Source organism: Pinus tabuliformis, chromosome X (assembly GCF_031772625.1).
Source record: "Pinus tabuliformis cultivar Carrire ecotype Pingquan chromosome X, CPIR1, whole genome shotgun sequence".
Lineage (NCBI taxonomy): Eukaryota > Viridiplantae > Streptophyta > Pinopsida > Pinales > Pinaceae > Pinus > Pinus tabuliformis.
In genome coordinates, this window is record NC_142308.1 from 1,703,977,389 (window position 1) to 1,703,995,457 (window position 18,069).

General features: G+C 41.5%; 2 protein-coding genes across 7 annotated transcripts in view; one reads left to right on the top strand and one right to left on the bottom strand.

The window, feature by feature from the left end:
* The window catches only part of LOC149146553 (inner nuclear membrane protein HEH2-like), a 272,963-nt gene that overhangs the window by 94,632 nt on the left and 160,262 nt on the right, over positions 1-18,069 (top strand). For 4 of the 6 annotated variants that reach the window (XM_089449460.1, XM_089449457.1, XM_089449461.1 and 1 more), the window contains exon 7: positions 14,365-14,502. In XM_089449460.1, the coding sequence (XP_089305586.1) occupies positions 14,365-14,502 (138 nt within the window). The remainder of the gene's footprint in view (positions 1-14,364; positions 14,503-18,069) is intronic. The other 2 variants (XM_089449459.1, XM_089449458.1) reach the window with 1 other exon arrangement.
* On the bottom strand, positions 15,688-17,295 carry LOC149146554 (cellulose synthase-like protein E1). Its single transcript, XM_089447515.1, has one exon. It carries the CDS (start codon positions 17,221-17,223, stop codon positions 15,697-15,699), a length of 1,527 nt encoding a protein of 508 aa, XP_089303641.1. The 5' UTR covers positions 17,224-17,295; the 3' UTR covers positions 15,688-15,696.

Below are 18,069 nucleotides of genomic sequence, written 5' to 3' on the forward strand. Positions count from 1 at the left end.
GGCTTTCCTTCTTGGCTTCTTGCTCCTGTTGCTTCACGGATCTGCTTCTCCTTGGCTTCACATCATCATTTGGTATCCTAGAATATTGCCATATTGACATCAATGAAAATCTAGTTCAACATATACATCGTCTCTAGACACTAAGATGTGTTAGGGGCTCAATCTTCAAGCCGTCACCCTGGCTTTAGGGTAAACAGTGAGTGAAAAAACCCAGAAAATTATCTGCCTCTAAAAAAGAAGGGATAATTAATCAGATAAAAAAATCACTCCAAGGTGTACTCTTTTGCTGATCAAGTCCCAACATCCTAGGCCTGTTACACACTCAAAACTCATCATTACTAGTATCACTTATTACAATTCTGCGCAGGGTGTGGAATATGGGTACAAGAAAGATGATGAGAAGATAGAAGTAGAGTTAAAAAACTCTGTTGACTGATGATTTCTGATGGTACAAGTGTCCTCTAGATCATCCTTGGGCATGGAGTCTTTATATAATCATCAGGTGCCACTCCAGTGGTCAACAAGCCCCGCGTTACCTTCTTTGCCCTCTGCGTCAGTGCTCCCTGCAGTTTCGGCAGTTCGGGCGGTTCCCAGCAGTTTCGGCAATTCCGACAGTTCTGGATTTTGAGTGACAGGCAACTTTTCTGCATCAGCGCTCTCGGCTACTGCATTGCCCCTACGTCAGCTCTCTCGGCTGTTTCGACAGTTCTCAACAGTTTCGGCTGTTTCGACCGTTTCGACAGTTCTGGATTCTACGTGATAGGCAACTCTTCCGCGTCAGCTCTCCCGGCTACTGCGCTGCCTCTCTGCAAGCTTTTTCCGCCTCTCTGTTGTGAGAATTTCTAAATCTACACATCATAAATCCTATTGCAAGCATTGCTTTATCATCTCCTACTTGTTCTTTACATTCAACAAGTTATTTAATTATTTAAACAACGATGAAAACACTATTGCAGACTACACATACATATAGATCATGAACTCAAATACGATGGGACAATCACACAAGGGATACCGTTATTTTTGGACAATCGTCCTCGGAAAAACCGGTGCAACATATAAAGGGTTTGTATTATTAAGAAGATTTATGAATACAACTAGGGTGCGAAATCCAGCTCACCTAACAGAAAATAAACCTGGCATAAGTAACTTTATCCGGAGACAGATATTTTGGCAAATCCAGCAACTGGATGATCAAACCCCACAAATGTCAATGTTGTTCCTAGTGTTGGGTAGTGATGGCTGCTGCAAGCTTTGTGCCAGATTTGCGTCACCTCCTCTAGGAGTTGCATCACCCTCCCAGTGAGCCTTCCTTGCTTAGAAATCGATATGCTGAACTGTTTGTCTCTCTGCCTCACAGAAACCCCAACACTGCCTCTAAATGATTGCGTCAGCCCCTTTGGCTTCTGCACACCCTCTCTGGAGCTGCGTTGTCTCTCCTCGTGCTGCTCTGCCTCTCTGCGATGTATTCTCGGCCTTGGAGTGAAGTCCCTCTGTCGAACTGCCCCTCACTACAACTCAGATCACTAGCTCGATTTTCTCCACAAACCACTCCCCAAAAAAATCGAATTGACTGATCTCTCAAGTGTGTCTCCAACTGACCCTCAAGCCTTCTCTTATACTTTTCCTGTTGATGAATCAACGACCGAGATTAAGTCTCTAATCAATGGCTAAGATTAAAACAGACTTGATCCCCACCCATATTCTTATTAATACCCATTAATATTTTTATTTTCCTAAGTTTTGACTTACGAACCCATTAAAAATATTAATTATTTTAATAAATCCTCATCTGGGTGGAATTCTCCAAACTATTTTTGGGTTCTGGAGATCTCATGTGTTCTAGTCCCTCCACAAAATTTCGGAGCTAGAACGCATCTGATGCTACCCAAAATCAACATCTATCAGTATTCTCTGGAAAGTCCTTCCAGATTCTCACTGCTCCTCTGTTGCAAAATCTCCCCAATTGATTTTCTTTCTGAGAACTTCTCACCTCAGAAAATCGATTTCTTCAATCTCTCTGTGTGTTTCCAAATGAATCCCAAGCCTCAATTTTCTACTTTTCTTGTTGAGTCTTCAACGACTGAGATTAAGTCTGTAATCAACGACTAAGATTAAAACATGACTTGATCCGCCTTCTAGATCATTCTCACCCATATTTTGATTAATACCCTTCAATATTTTAATTTTCCTTAGTTTAGACTTAGGAACTCCATTAAAAATATTAATTATCTTAATAAAATACAATCCTGGTGGAATTTCACCAAACTGTTTCTAGGTTCTTTATAACTCATGTGCCTTAGCCTCTCCACCAATTTTCAAGGCTAGAGCACTTTCGATGCTACAAAAAATTAACACTCCCTCTTAGTGAGGAAAGTGCTCTAGCAACAATGTCCACCTGCATGCTGCTCTGTTTCTGAAGCACTCCTTTTTGCATTACTGCTGCCACCAACACTATGTTGCTGCTGCTGCCTCTGTACTGCTGCCCGTGACACTTCCACTGCCACTGCTACATTTGTACTACAACTCCCTCTCAAACGCTGCATATGCTATGCTGCTAGCACTGCCATTGCTAACACTGCATTCGTACTGCAACTCAGTTGCTGAGAGAAGCAACTGAAAAACATCCAAAATTAGCTGAACTTAACTGTGTTCAGTATAATACAATGAATGTTAGAATCTGATTACTGCTGATTCTGACCCTCTGAATCTTCTACGCTGCTACTGACTCCTGCACTGTGCCAACTGCACTGCTGCCAACCTTGCTCTGCGTTGATCGGTCTCTGGTCCCAAGCCACTACATCTGTCCTCCAAAAATATACTGCTTCATCTGACACTAAGTCCATCTCGCTACTGCTGAATATTGGGCTCTCGTAGCAAAGCATTAATCCAAGAGGTGGACTCCTCAAGGATCCTGCCCACATGTAGTCGTCCCGAGTACAGCTCAATATCGCCCCATCTCCCTCCTGGATATGCGTAGGCACTCATGGCAAACTCATCTTCGTCAATCTTTGCTGAAGCAGCTTTAGGATCATGTTTCTCATCCTTGTGCTTTTTCTTCAAAGGACATTGGGATGCATAGTGGCCCATCTCACCACAACTAATCATTTCACCTTCAAAAATTTCCTTCTTTCGCTTTGACTTCTGCTGTCCCTTCGATGCTAGAGTTGGGTTCTCCTCCTTCTCCTTCGTCTTGGTGCCACTCCCACTGCTGCCATTGAGGTTGACCTTCACTAGGTCCCTCCTTAACTCCTCTTGTTGAAGAGCCACCCACATCTCCTCCCATTGAGGTAGTTTTTCTCTACCCAATATGCTTTGGACGAAGACTTGCCATTCATCCGAGACTCCATTCAGGGCTATCCTCACCATCGCAATTGGTTGAGGAGTGGACCCCACTGCATCAAGCTGGTCTCTAGTGTCCTGAAGACGATGAAGATGGAGGTTCACCCCTTTTCCTTTCTGCATCAAAGTCCGCTGCAACTTCTGCTCTAAGTACATTTTCCGCTGTTCGGAAGAGCCTTCATACAGAGATGACAAGGCTTGTCACATCTCCCGGGCTGTATCCTTGCCCTACAAGTGAGACCACATGATCTCGAACTCCATTGAGAATGAGCCTCTTCGCCTTCCCCTGCTCGACTTTGTACTTCTTCTTTTGATCGTTGTTAGCATGAACAACTACAACACTTTTGACATAGGCCTCGAGATCATATTCATCTAGAACAACTAAGATTTTGGTCTTCCATATGACATAGTTGGAAGCACCTTCCAACCTGTCCTAATCTCTGAGCCCATGCGATGCCATCTCACCCAACTGTCGCACTGACTCCTCTAATCACTGCTTAGCACTTCTCAGCTGCTCCACAAGTGAGAAATTCAAACTTTTTGGTGGAAAGTTCTCTGAAGAGAAAATTCCCCTTTGATGTGTCTTCATTCCTTTTCAACAGATTTTTGCCTCGACAGAAACTGCGCCCTATAAGCACTGCACTGAGGCTCTGCGTCACTCACTTTGCCCCTGCAAACTCACGAACTAGAAATCATACCTCTTTGTTGTCTCACTCAGAGAGAGATTTCCTTGGATCTGCTTCCCGGCAAGGACTGCACAATCCCTTAAAGGGGATTTGAATTACTACCAAGTGCATCTTTCGGCCTCACTGCTCAGCACTGGATCTGCTCTCCCTGTTTCAAAATTAATGCTCTGATACCATGTGAAGATTCCTAGACTCGAAGGAACCCCTACTGTAGCAAATTTGAATCTACTTCACCTACTTGATTTTTAAATCATCAAGTTATTCTTCTGAATATTGAAGCAAATTACTTCTGCAGCCTACACTAATTAAATATTTGATCTCATGAAACATAAAATAGAGCAAAGAACAAGATACATAGGACACCCTTATTTTTGGACACAATAGTCCCCGGAAAAACCCAATGCAGGAAAACCAGTGCAGCGGTTCTGAGGGTTTATTATTATGCAGGAGAAATATCTGAATACAACTCTAGGATGGTTATCTAGCAATCCTTTACAGAAAAAATACTGGCGGAAAATCTGAGTGAGTTTTACCTCACTTCACCTTTTAAATTCCAGCTGATCCGACACGAGACTGGCTAGCCCTAACTATTTCTGCGCTGGCTTTGCGTCAGCCCTGCGTTACCTTTTCTGCCCTTTGTGTTAGCTCTCCTGGCAGTTCCCGACAGTTCTGATAGTTCTCCATTTTATACTTTTCCTATTGAGTCTTCAACGACCGAGATTAAGTCTCTAATCAACGACTAAGATTAAAGCATGACTTGATCTGCCTTCTAGATCATTCTCACCCATATTTTGATTAATACCCATTAATATTTTAATTTCCCTAAGTTTAGACTTAGGAACTCCATTAAAAATATTAATTATTTTAATAAAATACAATCCGGGTGGAATTTCACCAAACAGTTTTTGGGTTCTTTAGAACTCATGTGCCTTAACCTCTCCACCAATTTTCAAGGCTAGAGCACTTTCGATGCTACCAAAAACTGACAAACTTGGCCTTTACACAAAGATTCCATAGTTCATATGCCCAAAGCCATACCAAAAAACAACTCGTCAACCCTTCATAGCTCGGCCTACACTAGAACATAAGAAATAGTATACTTGTCCTGCTTCTTTCCACTGATCTGAAATCACCCTTAAATGACCTCAGAGAAATAATGAAGGTATTACATACTTAAGTGCTGGGGTGTGCTTATGTTATTTTATGCAACGGATCGATAAGATTGCGAAACACATAGACACTGAAATAGGGAGAGAACATAGTAAGCAAATACATAAACACAACAAATTTAATAAGGAGTTCACCCAATCCTCCTGGGCTACGTCTCCTAGTCCAGCCTTCAGTGGTGGCCTTTTTATTGTGTCTTAAAGCAGAGTTTTTACAATAAGGAGCTCAATTCAAGTCTCCCTTAATACATGATGATTAGTAGGATTGTACTTGGATCCCCCAAGTCTCTAGAGTACATAGACTCCCCTTACTAAATCTCGACCTCACTGGTCTTAGTGGTATGAGTCCAATTTGGTACTCAATACCTGACATGTATACACAAAAGAGTTGCTTGAACCTCTCAAGCCTTCTTTGGAGTTCACAGACTCTCAGACTCTCTATGTCTTTGTTTTCTCGATGTTGCCTTTGCTCTGCGGGTCAGCGCGGCTTCTCTGTTCTCTGCAATTCACTTCTTTCTGCCTCTCGGCTTTCTACTTCTCTTTCTCTGCCTCCTCTTACTCTTTGTCTGTTCGTGATTTAAAGCCAATCTGTTCCCTGAGTGTTCGTTTCTGCTTCCCGGCTCTCTGGATCTCCTGCCTCTGTCTGCTGGAAACCCCTTGCTTGGTGTCATCATCACCGTGTAACGCTTCACAGAGAGGTGGCCACTTGTTTCCTCACGAATTGAGTGTCAGTTCTCTTTGAACGGTCGTTATTTCCGTTGCTCCAAGATTGCCCGCGAAATTGATTCCTCTGCCAACTTAGTGGTCACGTCGGACCTCAAATCTCATATGACTCAGCCTATTTCCCCGTCGAATCCGGTCATCCATCGGAGCCTTTGTCTACCGTTGATCTGGAGCCTCCAGATCCTACGGTCTTTGTCCATATCGCGCAAATAAGTAGCATGACCTTTACCCGCGCGATGAGAGCGGTTTTCTCTCTCATCTGCTGGACGCGTGTCACCCAGTGTATGGCATCGGGCGGGACTCGGTCGAACTCGCTTACCGCTTGAAGCCCTTTCGATATCCTGCCGGTTTTAGCGCGGGACCCGCCTTCTGATGGAATCAACGATTTCTGTATGGTTTTATGCTTTTTCCTCGTGACCGAGCGCTTGGGGCTTTCCTTCACTGAGGGGGACGCCTTGCTATACGTGATTAGAGCTAAACGCGTACCAGAAACTGCCTCTGTTTTTGGATTTGGCCTCTCGTTTGTCAATCTGTGCCAGTGTGCGGTCACCATGGCCCAACGGTCTGCGCACTTTGATCGAGGGTTCTTCTTGTTCCGTGCTAACCACAAATTGCCATTGTGTAGAGGTTATTTCTAATAAGCTCGATATTCATAAGATTTTGAAACTTGACATAATTTGAAACAGTCACGAAAACTTAGATAATGTTTAAGGATCCAATTCGGATCATGGCCTTCCCACTGAAAAAGCTTTTGGACCACCAAAAGTTGGTTTTCAAGCATCGACTAAGTGAGGGTATAGCTGTCTCACTTGTCCAATCTCTATCCATTTTGCACTGCTTGGCTTTGAACCCTTGAGTCCAATCTTGAGGTACTCAACATCTCCCCTGCGTGTCATCCTCACCTTCCTGTCCAGAACTGTGTCTTCCTGCAATTCATTGAGATATTCAGGTAACAGATCATCAATAGAAGGCAATTGACTCTGCTCTTCGGGATCTTCAATTAATGAAGGTTCAAATAGTCTCAAGCTGTCTGCATTAACGACTGAGTAGATGTGCATGTAAGTTGGTAAATCAAGGCGAAAAGCATTCTCACCAATTTTCTCAAGTATCTTGAAAGGTCCATACCTTATTGGCTTTAGCTTTTTACCTTCAGCTTGCATTCTGTCCTTGTTGATATATAGCCACACTTGATCACCAACTTGGAAACTATGCTCCATCTGATGCTTGTTATGCCTTGCCTTGTATTTGGCTTGGCTCTTTTCCAACTGTTCCTGTACTGCCTGGTGAATCTCTTGGATTTGTTCAATGAACTTGGTTGCCTTGCCCACATCACTGTGTCCATCAATTGCTATGTCTTTACCAAAGACAAAATCCAAGGGAGACCTTGGTGTGAAACCAAAACAGGTCTCAAAAGGAGATCTCTGTGTGGAAGAATGTTTTGCTCGGTTGTAAGCATGCTGCACATAACACAAATGTTCATCCCAAAGTTTGGGATGCTTGCTGCAATAGCCTCTGAGCAACTGGATCACTGTCCTGTTGACCACTTCTGTCTGGCCATCTGTTTGTGGATGAAAGGCTGTGCTTTTCTTCAGTTTGGTGTCCATCAGTTCCCACAGACTCGACCAAAACTTCCCAACAAATCGGGTGTCTCGATCAGATATAATGGAAGTGGGTAATCCAAAATGAACCCATACATGCTGAAAGAACAATTTTGCAGTTTGTTCAGCTGTAATCTGTTTATTACAAGGTATCAAAATACACATTTTGCTGAACCTATCCACAACAACATATAAATAGTCATGACCTTTCCTAAATCTAGGTAGTCCTCCAAAGTAGTCCATGGAAACACTTTCCCAAGGATGAGAAGGAACTGGTAGTAGAGTGTACAAGCCTAGTTTTTTATTGCTGGGCTTGCTTTTAGCACACATGGTACACCCTCTTACATATCTAGAAACTGTCTCATTCATTTTTGGCCAATAACAAAATCTTTGTAGCTGTGCAATCGTTTTACTTACTCCAAAGTGACCTGATATTAGAGAAGTGTGTGCTTCTCGAATTATCTTTACTCTTTCCGTTTGTGGAATGCATAGCTTCCCACAATGATACAAGAGTCAGTTCTTAATCTGTGATAATCCAATTCTTCTACTCGCTTGCCTTGACTTAAAGTTGCATATACATCTTTAAAATCTATATCTTGAGCATATTGTTCAATGTAGCTCTCATGCAATATTGAATTATGCGCAAGTATAGTAGATGCATTTATTATTGGTCTAGATAACATATCTGCAACTTTATTGTGTATGCCCTTTTTATATCTGATTACCAAATGAAACTGTTGTAGAAAACCCATCCAGCTATAGTGTCTTGATTGCTGCAACTTAGTTTGGGAGTGTAGATATTGAAGTGGTTGCTGATCAGTATGTATAACTGTCTCTTTGCCCATTAAGTAATGTTTCCACTTTTTCACACTTTGTACTAATGCATACAATTTTTTATCATATGTGGGATAGTTAACTACAGCAGAATTAAATGTCTCAGAATGATAACATATGGGTTTACCGTGTTGTATCAACACTGCTCCCATAGCATAGTCACTGGCATCCGTTTGGATCTCAAATGGTCTTTGAAGATTGGGCAGTGCTAGTACTGGCGCTGTACTAATCTTTTCCTTCAAGATGTCGAAGGCTTTCTGCTGTTTGCCTCCCCACTGAAACACCTTGTTCAATCCTGTTAAAGCATGCAAGGGAGCTGCAATTAAGGAAAAGTTAGAAATGAACTTTCTCCAATATTGTGCTGCTCCTAAGAAGCTTCTAACTTCTGTAGTAGATTTGGGTTTAGGCCAGTTTACAATGACTGCAACCTTAGAGGGATTTATCTTCAATTCACCACCCCCTACTATATGTCCCAAATAATTCAAAGATGTTTTGCCAAATTCACATTTTGAGAGTTTAACGTAAAGTTTTTCTCTTTTCAAAACATCTAGTGTCTGCGTAACATGCTTTAAATGTTCTTCCCACGTTTCGCTAAATATAAGAATGTCATCCAGATATACAATAACAAAATCATCAAGAAAAAGTCGGAGTACATCATTCATTATTCTCATGAAAATAGCAGGAGCATTAGTTAAAGCCAAAAGGCATAACCAGCCACTCATACAATCCCTGCTTTGTTTTGAAACCAGTCTTCCATGCATCTTGTTCTGCAACTTTGACCTGATGATATCCACTATGCAAGTCTAACTTGGAAAAATAAACAACTTCCTTTAACTGATCTGATAGATCATCTATACGAGGAAGGGGATAACAATTTTTGATTGTTATCTTATTCAGTGCTCGGTAATCGATGCACATTCTCCACGAGCCATCTTTATTTTTCACCAAAATGATCGGAGACCCACATGGTGATGTGCTAGGTCTGGTGAACCCCTTCTCGAGCAACTCCTGCACCTCCTTCTTGATTTCTGCATTCTCTAAAGTGGACAACCTTTTATACCTGTGGCTGCAATGGTTGTTTCATCTCCTGAGTCTGACCCCAAATCTTTCTGAATAGCTGTAGCAGTCTTCTTCTTCTTGCCCTCGAACTTCTTAGGTCTCAGCTCCGGATGCAAGATCCAACAGTGCTCATCATCATGCCCATCCTTTTTACAGTGAGTGCATGAAGAGTCTTCTGTGCAGTGTTGGCCTTCCTCTTTTTGCATTTATGTTTTCTTTTCGCCTTATTCTTGCTTGCAATGGGCTTGGATGATCCCCCAACTTCTGGGTTCCCATTCTTTCCTCTAGCTTCTAGATGCGTAGCTTGAACATATGCCTCATCTATACTAGTGGGATTAAGCATGAGGATAGCGTGCCTCATGTAGCTGTGTAGACCACCTTGTACTTCAACAGAGTCTCAGGTGAGTCTAAAGAAATTCCTAGAATCAAAGCTATTTTCCTGAATTCTTGGGTGTAACCTTGTGCACTTTGCCCTTTCAATTGGCGAAGAGTTTGCCAGCTCATCATGGCTCGCTACATGTAGACTAGTGGATAGAACTGCTTTTTGATTGCAGAAACAAATTCACTCTAGACAGAAAGAATCTTACCATGTTTCTTCATGTTAGCTTGTTTCCTGCCTTCCCACCATACCAAGGCAGTGCCTTCGAGGCGTAGGCTGGCCAGCTGAAACTTATTCTTGTCTGAGTCAATACTTTGCACTCTGCAATAAACATCAATTTGTCTGATCCAATTATCCAGCTTCTCTGCATTCAACTCTCCATCATATATTGGTAAATCAATTTTAACATCTAATTTAATCAAAGATGTCTTCTTTTTATGTTCAGGGCTATTAGGAGGTGTGAGAAAGTTTTCTTCTTTCCCTTTGCGTTTTGAGTGGTCATGGAGGAGAGACTCTTCTTCTCCTTTATCTTGTTTGGAGCCTAATGAATCTTCATCTTTATGTTTCTTAAACTCCCTATACATTTCCTCTACCATGGACCTCATGGCCAGGAAACTATCTATAAACTAGGGGTCTGATCCCAAGGGACTTTTTTTTGACATTTTCTTCTGAGGATAGACCCTTCCAATTTCCGGGTTAGTTTCGACCAACTCTCCTTCTCCTAATTTAAGCTTTGATCTAGTTAACATTCAACAACAAAATCTAGCACAAGCTTGTCTAACCTTACCAACCTAGAGCTCTGATACCACTTGATCTGAAATCACCCTTAAATGACCTCAGAGAAATAATGAAGGTATTACAGACTTAAGTGCTGGGGTGTGCCTATGTTATTTTATGCAACGGATTGATAAGATTGCGAAACACACAACACTGAAACAGGAAGAGAACACAGTAAGAAAATACATAAACACAACAAATTTAATAAGGAGTTCACCCAATCCTCCTGGGCTACGTCTCCTGGTCTAACCTTCAGTGGTGGCCTTTTTATTGTGTCTTAAAGCAGAGTTTTTACAATAAGGACCTCAATTCGAGTCTCCCTTAACAGATGATGATCAGTAGGATTGTACTTGGATCCCCCAAGTCTCTAGAGTACACAGACTCCCTTTACTGAATCTCGACCTCACTGGTCTTAGTGGTATGAGTCCAATTTGGTACTCAATACCCGACAGGTATACACAGAGGAGTTGCTTGAGCCTCTCAAGCCTTCTCTGGAGTTCACAGATTCTCAGACTCTCTCTGTCTTTGTCTGCTCGATGCTGCCTTTGCTCCGCAGGTTAGCTCGGCTTCTCTGTTCTCTGCAATTCACTTCTTTCTGCCTCTCGGATTTCTGCTTCTCTTTCTCTGCCTCCTCTTACTCTTTGTCTGTTCGTGGCTTAAAGCCAATCTGCTTCCTGACTGTGTTCGTTTCCGCTTCCCGGCTCTCTGGATCTCCTGCCTCTGTCTGCTGGAATCCCCCTGCTTGGCGTCATCATCACTGTGTAACGCTTCATAGAGAGGTGGCCACTTGTTTCCTCACAAACTGAGTGTCAGTGCTCTTTGAACGATCGTTATTTCCGTTGCTCCAAGATTGCTCGCGAAACTGATTCCTTTGCCAACTCAGCGGTCATGTCGGACCTCAAATCTCATATGACTCAACCTATTTCCCCGTCGAATCCGGTCCTCCATCGGAGCCTTTCTCCGCCGTTGATCTGGAGCCTCCAGATCCTACGGTCTCCGTCCATATCGCGCGGATAAGTAGCATGACCTTTACCCGCGTGATGAGAGCGGTTTTCTCTCTCATCCGTTGGACGCGTGTCACCCAGTGTATGGCATCAGGCGGGACTCGGTCGAACCCGCTTACCACTTGAAGCCCTTTCGATATCTTGCCGGTTTTAGCGCGGGACCCGCCTTCTGATGGAATCGATAATTTCCGTATGGTTTTATGATTTTTCCTCGTGGCCAAGCGCTTGGGGCTTTCCTTCACTGAGGGGGACGCCCTGCGATACGTGATTAGTGCTTCAGAAACTGCCTCTGTTTTTGGATTTGGCCTCCCGTTTGTCAATTTTTGCCAGTGTGCGGTCACCATGGGCCAACGGTCTGCGCGCTTTGACCGAGGGTCCTCGTTGTTCCGTGCTAACCACAAATTTCCATTGTCTAGAGGTTATTTCTGATAAGCTCGATATTCATAAGATTTTGAAACTTGACATAATTTGAAACAATCACGAAATCTTAGATAATGTTTAAGGATCCAGTTCGGATCATCCACTCTAGCCGTGCTCCTTGAGGATCTGCAAACTTTTTAGGCTATTGTCTTACATAAGACGAGTTGCAATGGATGTCAAATGAGCTCAACCTCATTCCTACTTATAGTGTTCTTAGTGGAGTGACCTTACCACCAATGGTTGTGTCCTTAGCCCAAACCAACCGGAGCCTACATGCTCAAACACCATCAACATAAGAAATAAAATTCTTTTCTTTGACATAGGCCCTCTTCATTGTAGCCTTAGGTGGCCTTTAGTCCATCAAAGGCGCCCCTCATGCAACCAATATAGAATAAACAATGAATTTTATTTTGGGTATTTAGCCCTCAACTTTGGGTCCAAAGTCCACCACTTGGGTACATTGCCCACAAAACACATTTTTCGCGGGTCAACTTCTCACAAACTCAATACTCCAGGGTTTGTGGTAATACCTCCCAAGCTATAGTTCCAAGCACCTAAGATAGGTATTCAAAGGTTAGGGTATAAGGTGACTCAAATAGGCACTCCGCAAGAAAGACACAATAATGGCACAAGGCTCCAATTGGAGGCAATTCGCTTATTATGTAGAGACCCAGGGAAGGAAATCTATGACCTAGGGTTTGATTAATTGGTTGAGTGTTGGAGAGACCTAGGGCCAAGGGGCACAGAAAGGGTTTCCAATATTGATTTTCAATGAAACAAAGGTGCATGAAACCCTCAAACAAGCCTCCAAATTGAAGCAACACAAACTAGGTTCTAACCTTAGGGCTACAAAGTTACAAACTAGGGCAAAGGAATTTATGGATTAGATTGAAGTGGATGCCTACCAAAAGGAGAGATTATGTGGCAAATATCCTCCCCTTGATGTTTAGGCTCTCCAATCCCCAAAACGTCTCTTGCCTAGGGAATCATACTAAGCCCTAGATTATGAGCTTCTCCTTGAGGCTTGAAGAGGCCCCAGATCTAGACTGACCCATACACCGGTGATCACCCTTACAAAATGAAGGTTCCCATAAAACCATGAGTCCTCAAAAGAGTCCACCAAAAGCCACCCAATCCAGTTAAGGAGAAGAGTGCTTAGGTCAAGCTTTCAAGGGACAGGTAATGGTCCGACCAAAAAACTGAAATATAGACTCAAACTGACAAGACATAGGTCTAGGATGCTTAATACAGGGCCTCACATGGTTTTTACATGGCTTGTGACTTGTGATCTTGGGATTACAATGGTGGTGAATGCTGCACTCAAAAAATCTATGTACCCCTGTTGATAAGAGGGGCAATACCGTAATAGGGATATACTCTGCACTGGATATGTTTGTTGACATACCTGATAGTCGAGAATGTTTTGATGCCATGCAGAATTGTTCCTTGGCATTTTCAATCCTCACGACTGTGGAACGTGGGGGACATTTCCTTGTGTAACATAGATTTTATTATTTATGTTATGATATATTCACATAATCACATAATTTAACATTATAGCCATTTAATTACAGCCTTTCCATGTACATTAGCTTGCTATTTTTCCATATATTAAAATCTAACATCTTTTTAAGGGTCAGGAGAATATAACTGTTTTAGCATATTGGGCTTGGATTATTTTCTTGGAATAAATAAGTATTTTGACCAAGCAATTCTGGGTTTGCTGCATGTAACAAATTTTCTCCAACGCATTTTGGGTGAGCACTTCATCCCATCATTAGGGAGTCTTTGATGATGGCGTGAAGTGCTCAGCTGAAATGTGTCAGAGAAGAAATTGTTACATGCAGCAAACCCAGAATAACTTGGTCGATATGCATGGCTGCAAAATCCTACACATGATAAGTAACATGTTTATGTGTGTTTTTGCAACATGCATTCTATTTTTTCTTTCCAAATATTTATACAACTATATTTTACAATAGTATTCAATAATTTCCTTTTGCACTCTGTAACGGTGTAATCTCTAAAACATTTCTTTTACAGGGCAGGTAGGAACGTAGTCTGCTGCAAATGTTTAACTGTGAATCTCTTGCTCTAGCTCACACTATCATATTCTGTCTCTTGTAAAAATCTGTGGTAGAAAAGTTTAGAGCTTTACATTTTGGTTCTAAATGTGTATGTTTTCCTACTATAGTCTCACTAGACCCCGAATTCTAGTTCTTGAAGTTGCCTTTGTGCTGCTTGCTTGCCCTGCATGTTCCCTGAAGGGTTTTTCAACCTCCTGTGGGTGTTAACTTGCTTTCTGAAGGAACTGTTACCCATTGTAGTTGTTAAAATTTTCGAGGCTTGCCCTAATCAAACTGTCACTTTTTTCAGGTTTGTGAGGCACTTGAAGACAAAGCAATTATGGAGAAGTCAAAGGGAAAGGAAGGAGAGCCTTGGGTTGTTGCTTCTCGACTCAGGGATCATCTTCTGTTACCAAGAGAGAGAAAAAATGCCGTTCTTTGGAGGCAGGTATTATCATGTCATCTTTAGCCCTTGATAACCTTTCCAAAGCCATTCTGGCTTTTGTCATGCTAGAGTATCCTATGTTCAATCATTGCCATCCATATTGCTGGTTTTTCTTTTACATAAAAGCTGTGTCCCCACGTATCAGGAAATGGAAACAGGAAACGGTGGGAAACAGGTGCATCTGAGAGTATTGGAAATGCTGGGGTAGTTTTCTTAGTGTAGTCTTGAAGCACTTGAAAACTTTATCTGAAAATTTCTTTCAGAGTAAATCTATCTAGATTCTAGTGTCATTGCACTGAGAAAAGTGAGGTGCTTTCTACAGCTTAATGCAGATAAGATGCGTTATATAAGTTATAACATAATGATATGGGATAGGTCAGTGAAAAAATAAAGTATTATAATAATAAAATAAAACTAATAACGTTTAAGTTGGCTTAAGATTGTAGCATAAAAACTATGCTGAAGCACGGAGATTGATAGCTTGTAGACTTGAATGTAAAAATACACACAGGTATTTAATAATAATAATTTATTATATACATAAAATTGTATAAGATGATATAAGATGATTTGAATGTTACAATGAGGTCCTGCTTTTATACCTCAACAGGTGACCTTTCGTGAATGGGCATGTCTTTTAGACATGCCTTTTCACCTAACTTAATGACTCTTTAACCTAATTAATATTTAATTATTTACTATTTATATTTATTTTATTTATTTAATTGTTATGAATTATATTCATAACATAGCCTCTTTCTTCGGAAGCTTTGTCCTCAAAGCTTTAACGCTGGGGGTTTTCTTCACTTGGTGTATGTCGTCTCGATGTATATAATCTGGCCGTCCTCTCATCAAGTAGTTCATCACTAATATTCCCTTGGATTTTTTTTTTGTATTTATTTATTCTTTAACTCTATTTTTTTTTTTATACTCATTTTTTGTTGTTGTTGTTTTATATATATTTTTTCTTTAATATATATATATATATATATTTTGTAAATTTAATTAATTAACATATATTAATTAATTAAATTACCATTATATAATATAGTTGTTATATATATATTAATTATATATAACTATAAACTATATATTATATAGTTTTAATTGAACTAAATTAACATCGTTTAAATTGATTTTTACGCAATGATAATGTCGTGATGGTTTGACACTGACCTGTCCCATTGCTTACACCCATTATGAACGGTCCAAAAAAAACTCTGTCCTTCGACGAATTTCACCCAATGTCACAAATCTGAAAAACATCACAACATAATTTGAAACTAATGGGTCTCGGATCCTCTCGATGAGTGTATCAATACTTATAGATGAATCCCTGCCTAGAATCACGCTCTTGAGCAGATCAATAAATATTGAGAAGAAGTCTTCAAAAGTGAACTCTGCGTATCCCAGGTCCAGGAGGGCTTTCTTGCACTGCTCAATGTTTTTCAACACATGTTCCACTTCTGCTTCATCTTGGGTCTCCAATATATGCTCCAGATACGAAAACATGAAGGAACGAAAGAAGCAGTTTCCATCACCACGTGTGCGTCGAATTGCCCCATATAACTCATCCAGCACCTCAATTTTTGCCTTTAAGATCGAACTCCCTGTTTCATACTTAGCTGCCAAGGCAGAAAGGGACTCCTTGTCGCCGACAAATGGGATTTTGAGGGCTTCCTCAGCCTGGATGGCATTCTGTTGTTGTATAATGTTGTCGTCCTTGTAGCATGTCCAGTCCGCGTCAACTACGCCATCACCTCCATCGCAGCTGCCATCCAATTTTTTAGAGTAAATGTGATGGACGAAGGGTGGGGCTTCGAAGGTTTTCCTGTTCTTCGTCTGCTTATGCTTAAACTGCTGTGATGGATCTCCAAGTTTCCTCTTTTCTTCAGCTTCTTGGTATCCTTTCCTCAGACGTTCTGTGGTTGCTTCGCTATCCACTACTTTGCTTGTCACCTCGAAGCCTACCTCCGATAAACCGAGCATCTTGCAAGCAACTTGGATTAAAGCAAACAAGTAGGATGACACGCCTTTAATCAGCCACATCCTCTGTTCGTTCCACCAACTCTTAAACGAACCCCCGATGCACATAAACTCTATCAGACTGTACCCATATGCAGATGCTGCTAATGAGACAAAGAGGATGAACCATGGATTTGAAGCCTTGGGAAATAATGATAGGCCGTTAAGCATGGCGAGGGCAGGAAGTAAAACGTAGCAAAGTATGTATAAAGAAGAGGGAGCCCATAGACACAACACACCATAACACATACACTGAGCTGTACTTGTCCGTTGAATCCCATAAACATATGGGCAAAACCTACTCAAGAAAAACTCAAGGTATCCGGCACTCCATCTTTTGATTTGAATGAGTGTGTCATTCATGTTCACTGGCGCGCCACCTAAAAATGCTTTTCGCCTTGGAGTGCAGTAAATAGATTTCCACCCTCTGCACTGTATAACGAAACCTGTCAATGCATCTTCCACAGCACAGTCATAAATCATGCCAACCTCTTTGCCCCACAGGGTGTTCTCCTCGCAGGCGCAATTGGCAAGATCCCTTGCATCTTTCAGCATCTTGGATGGACTCGTTTGAGCTCTAGAAGTGGAATAGGCTTTAAGCGATTTGGAGGACGCATGCCTTACTTCCTTCCCACATAAAGCATCCCGGCGGTGAATGCATCCAGTGCCTGCGTATAGTGGACCTTCGAGACCATCCATTCCTTTAAATTGACAATAGGAAATCCTCAAGTGATCGTTTCCGTACAGATCGTTCCTTGTGATGCCATGAAAGTCTTGAGAGAGAGTTACGTAGTGCCATGTGAGTCATTAAGGAGAGAGATGCGAAGTGATTGAGGTGATGAAGATAAGGTGACTTGTAATTCCTTTTAATAATAATATCATAGTATCATAAAGGATAATAATATTAATAATATTGATGATTAAGTCGAGATTGAACTATTAGGATTGGTTAATGATAAGTTAAGTGATTTTCCTTCAACTATATGTGATTACCAATTGATGCAAGGTGATTTACTATTTTTGGAAAGTCATACTTGAAATGCTGGACATGACTTTCTATTTTTAGAAAGTCACTCCAAAATTGTTAGAAAGTCACTCCAAAATTGTCAGAAATGAGATTTTATTTAAGGAAGTTCATCACTGAGCTGCCAATTTTCAACACTCCCTCTCAGCTAGGGAGGAATTTCTTTCTGCGACAAAGATCTCTGCTTTCTCTTTTCATCTCTGTTCATCTTTGCTCTAGAACAATGATGTCTCAATGTAATGAAGAAGAGTCATCAAATGGGAGATTCATCTATCACCCTATATCCACTGATCTTCCCATCTTGACACAGACTTGGAGGGATTACGACTTGTCAACACATGACAAGGATCACAGACAACCAAGATTTACCATAAGATTCAAGTGGTAGAACACTTACATCCACATACTTTGGGGAGATTACCACTTGTCAACAAATGACAAGGATCGCACACAACCAAGCTTTACCACACCCATTGGCCAGATGGGTGCCAATCCCAACAAGCCCAACTTATGGGTAGGAT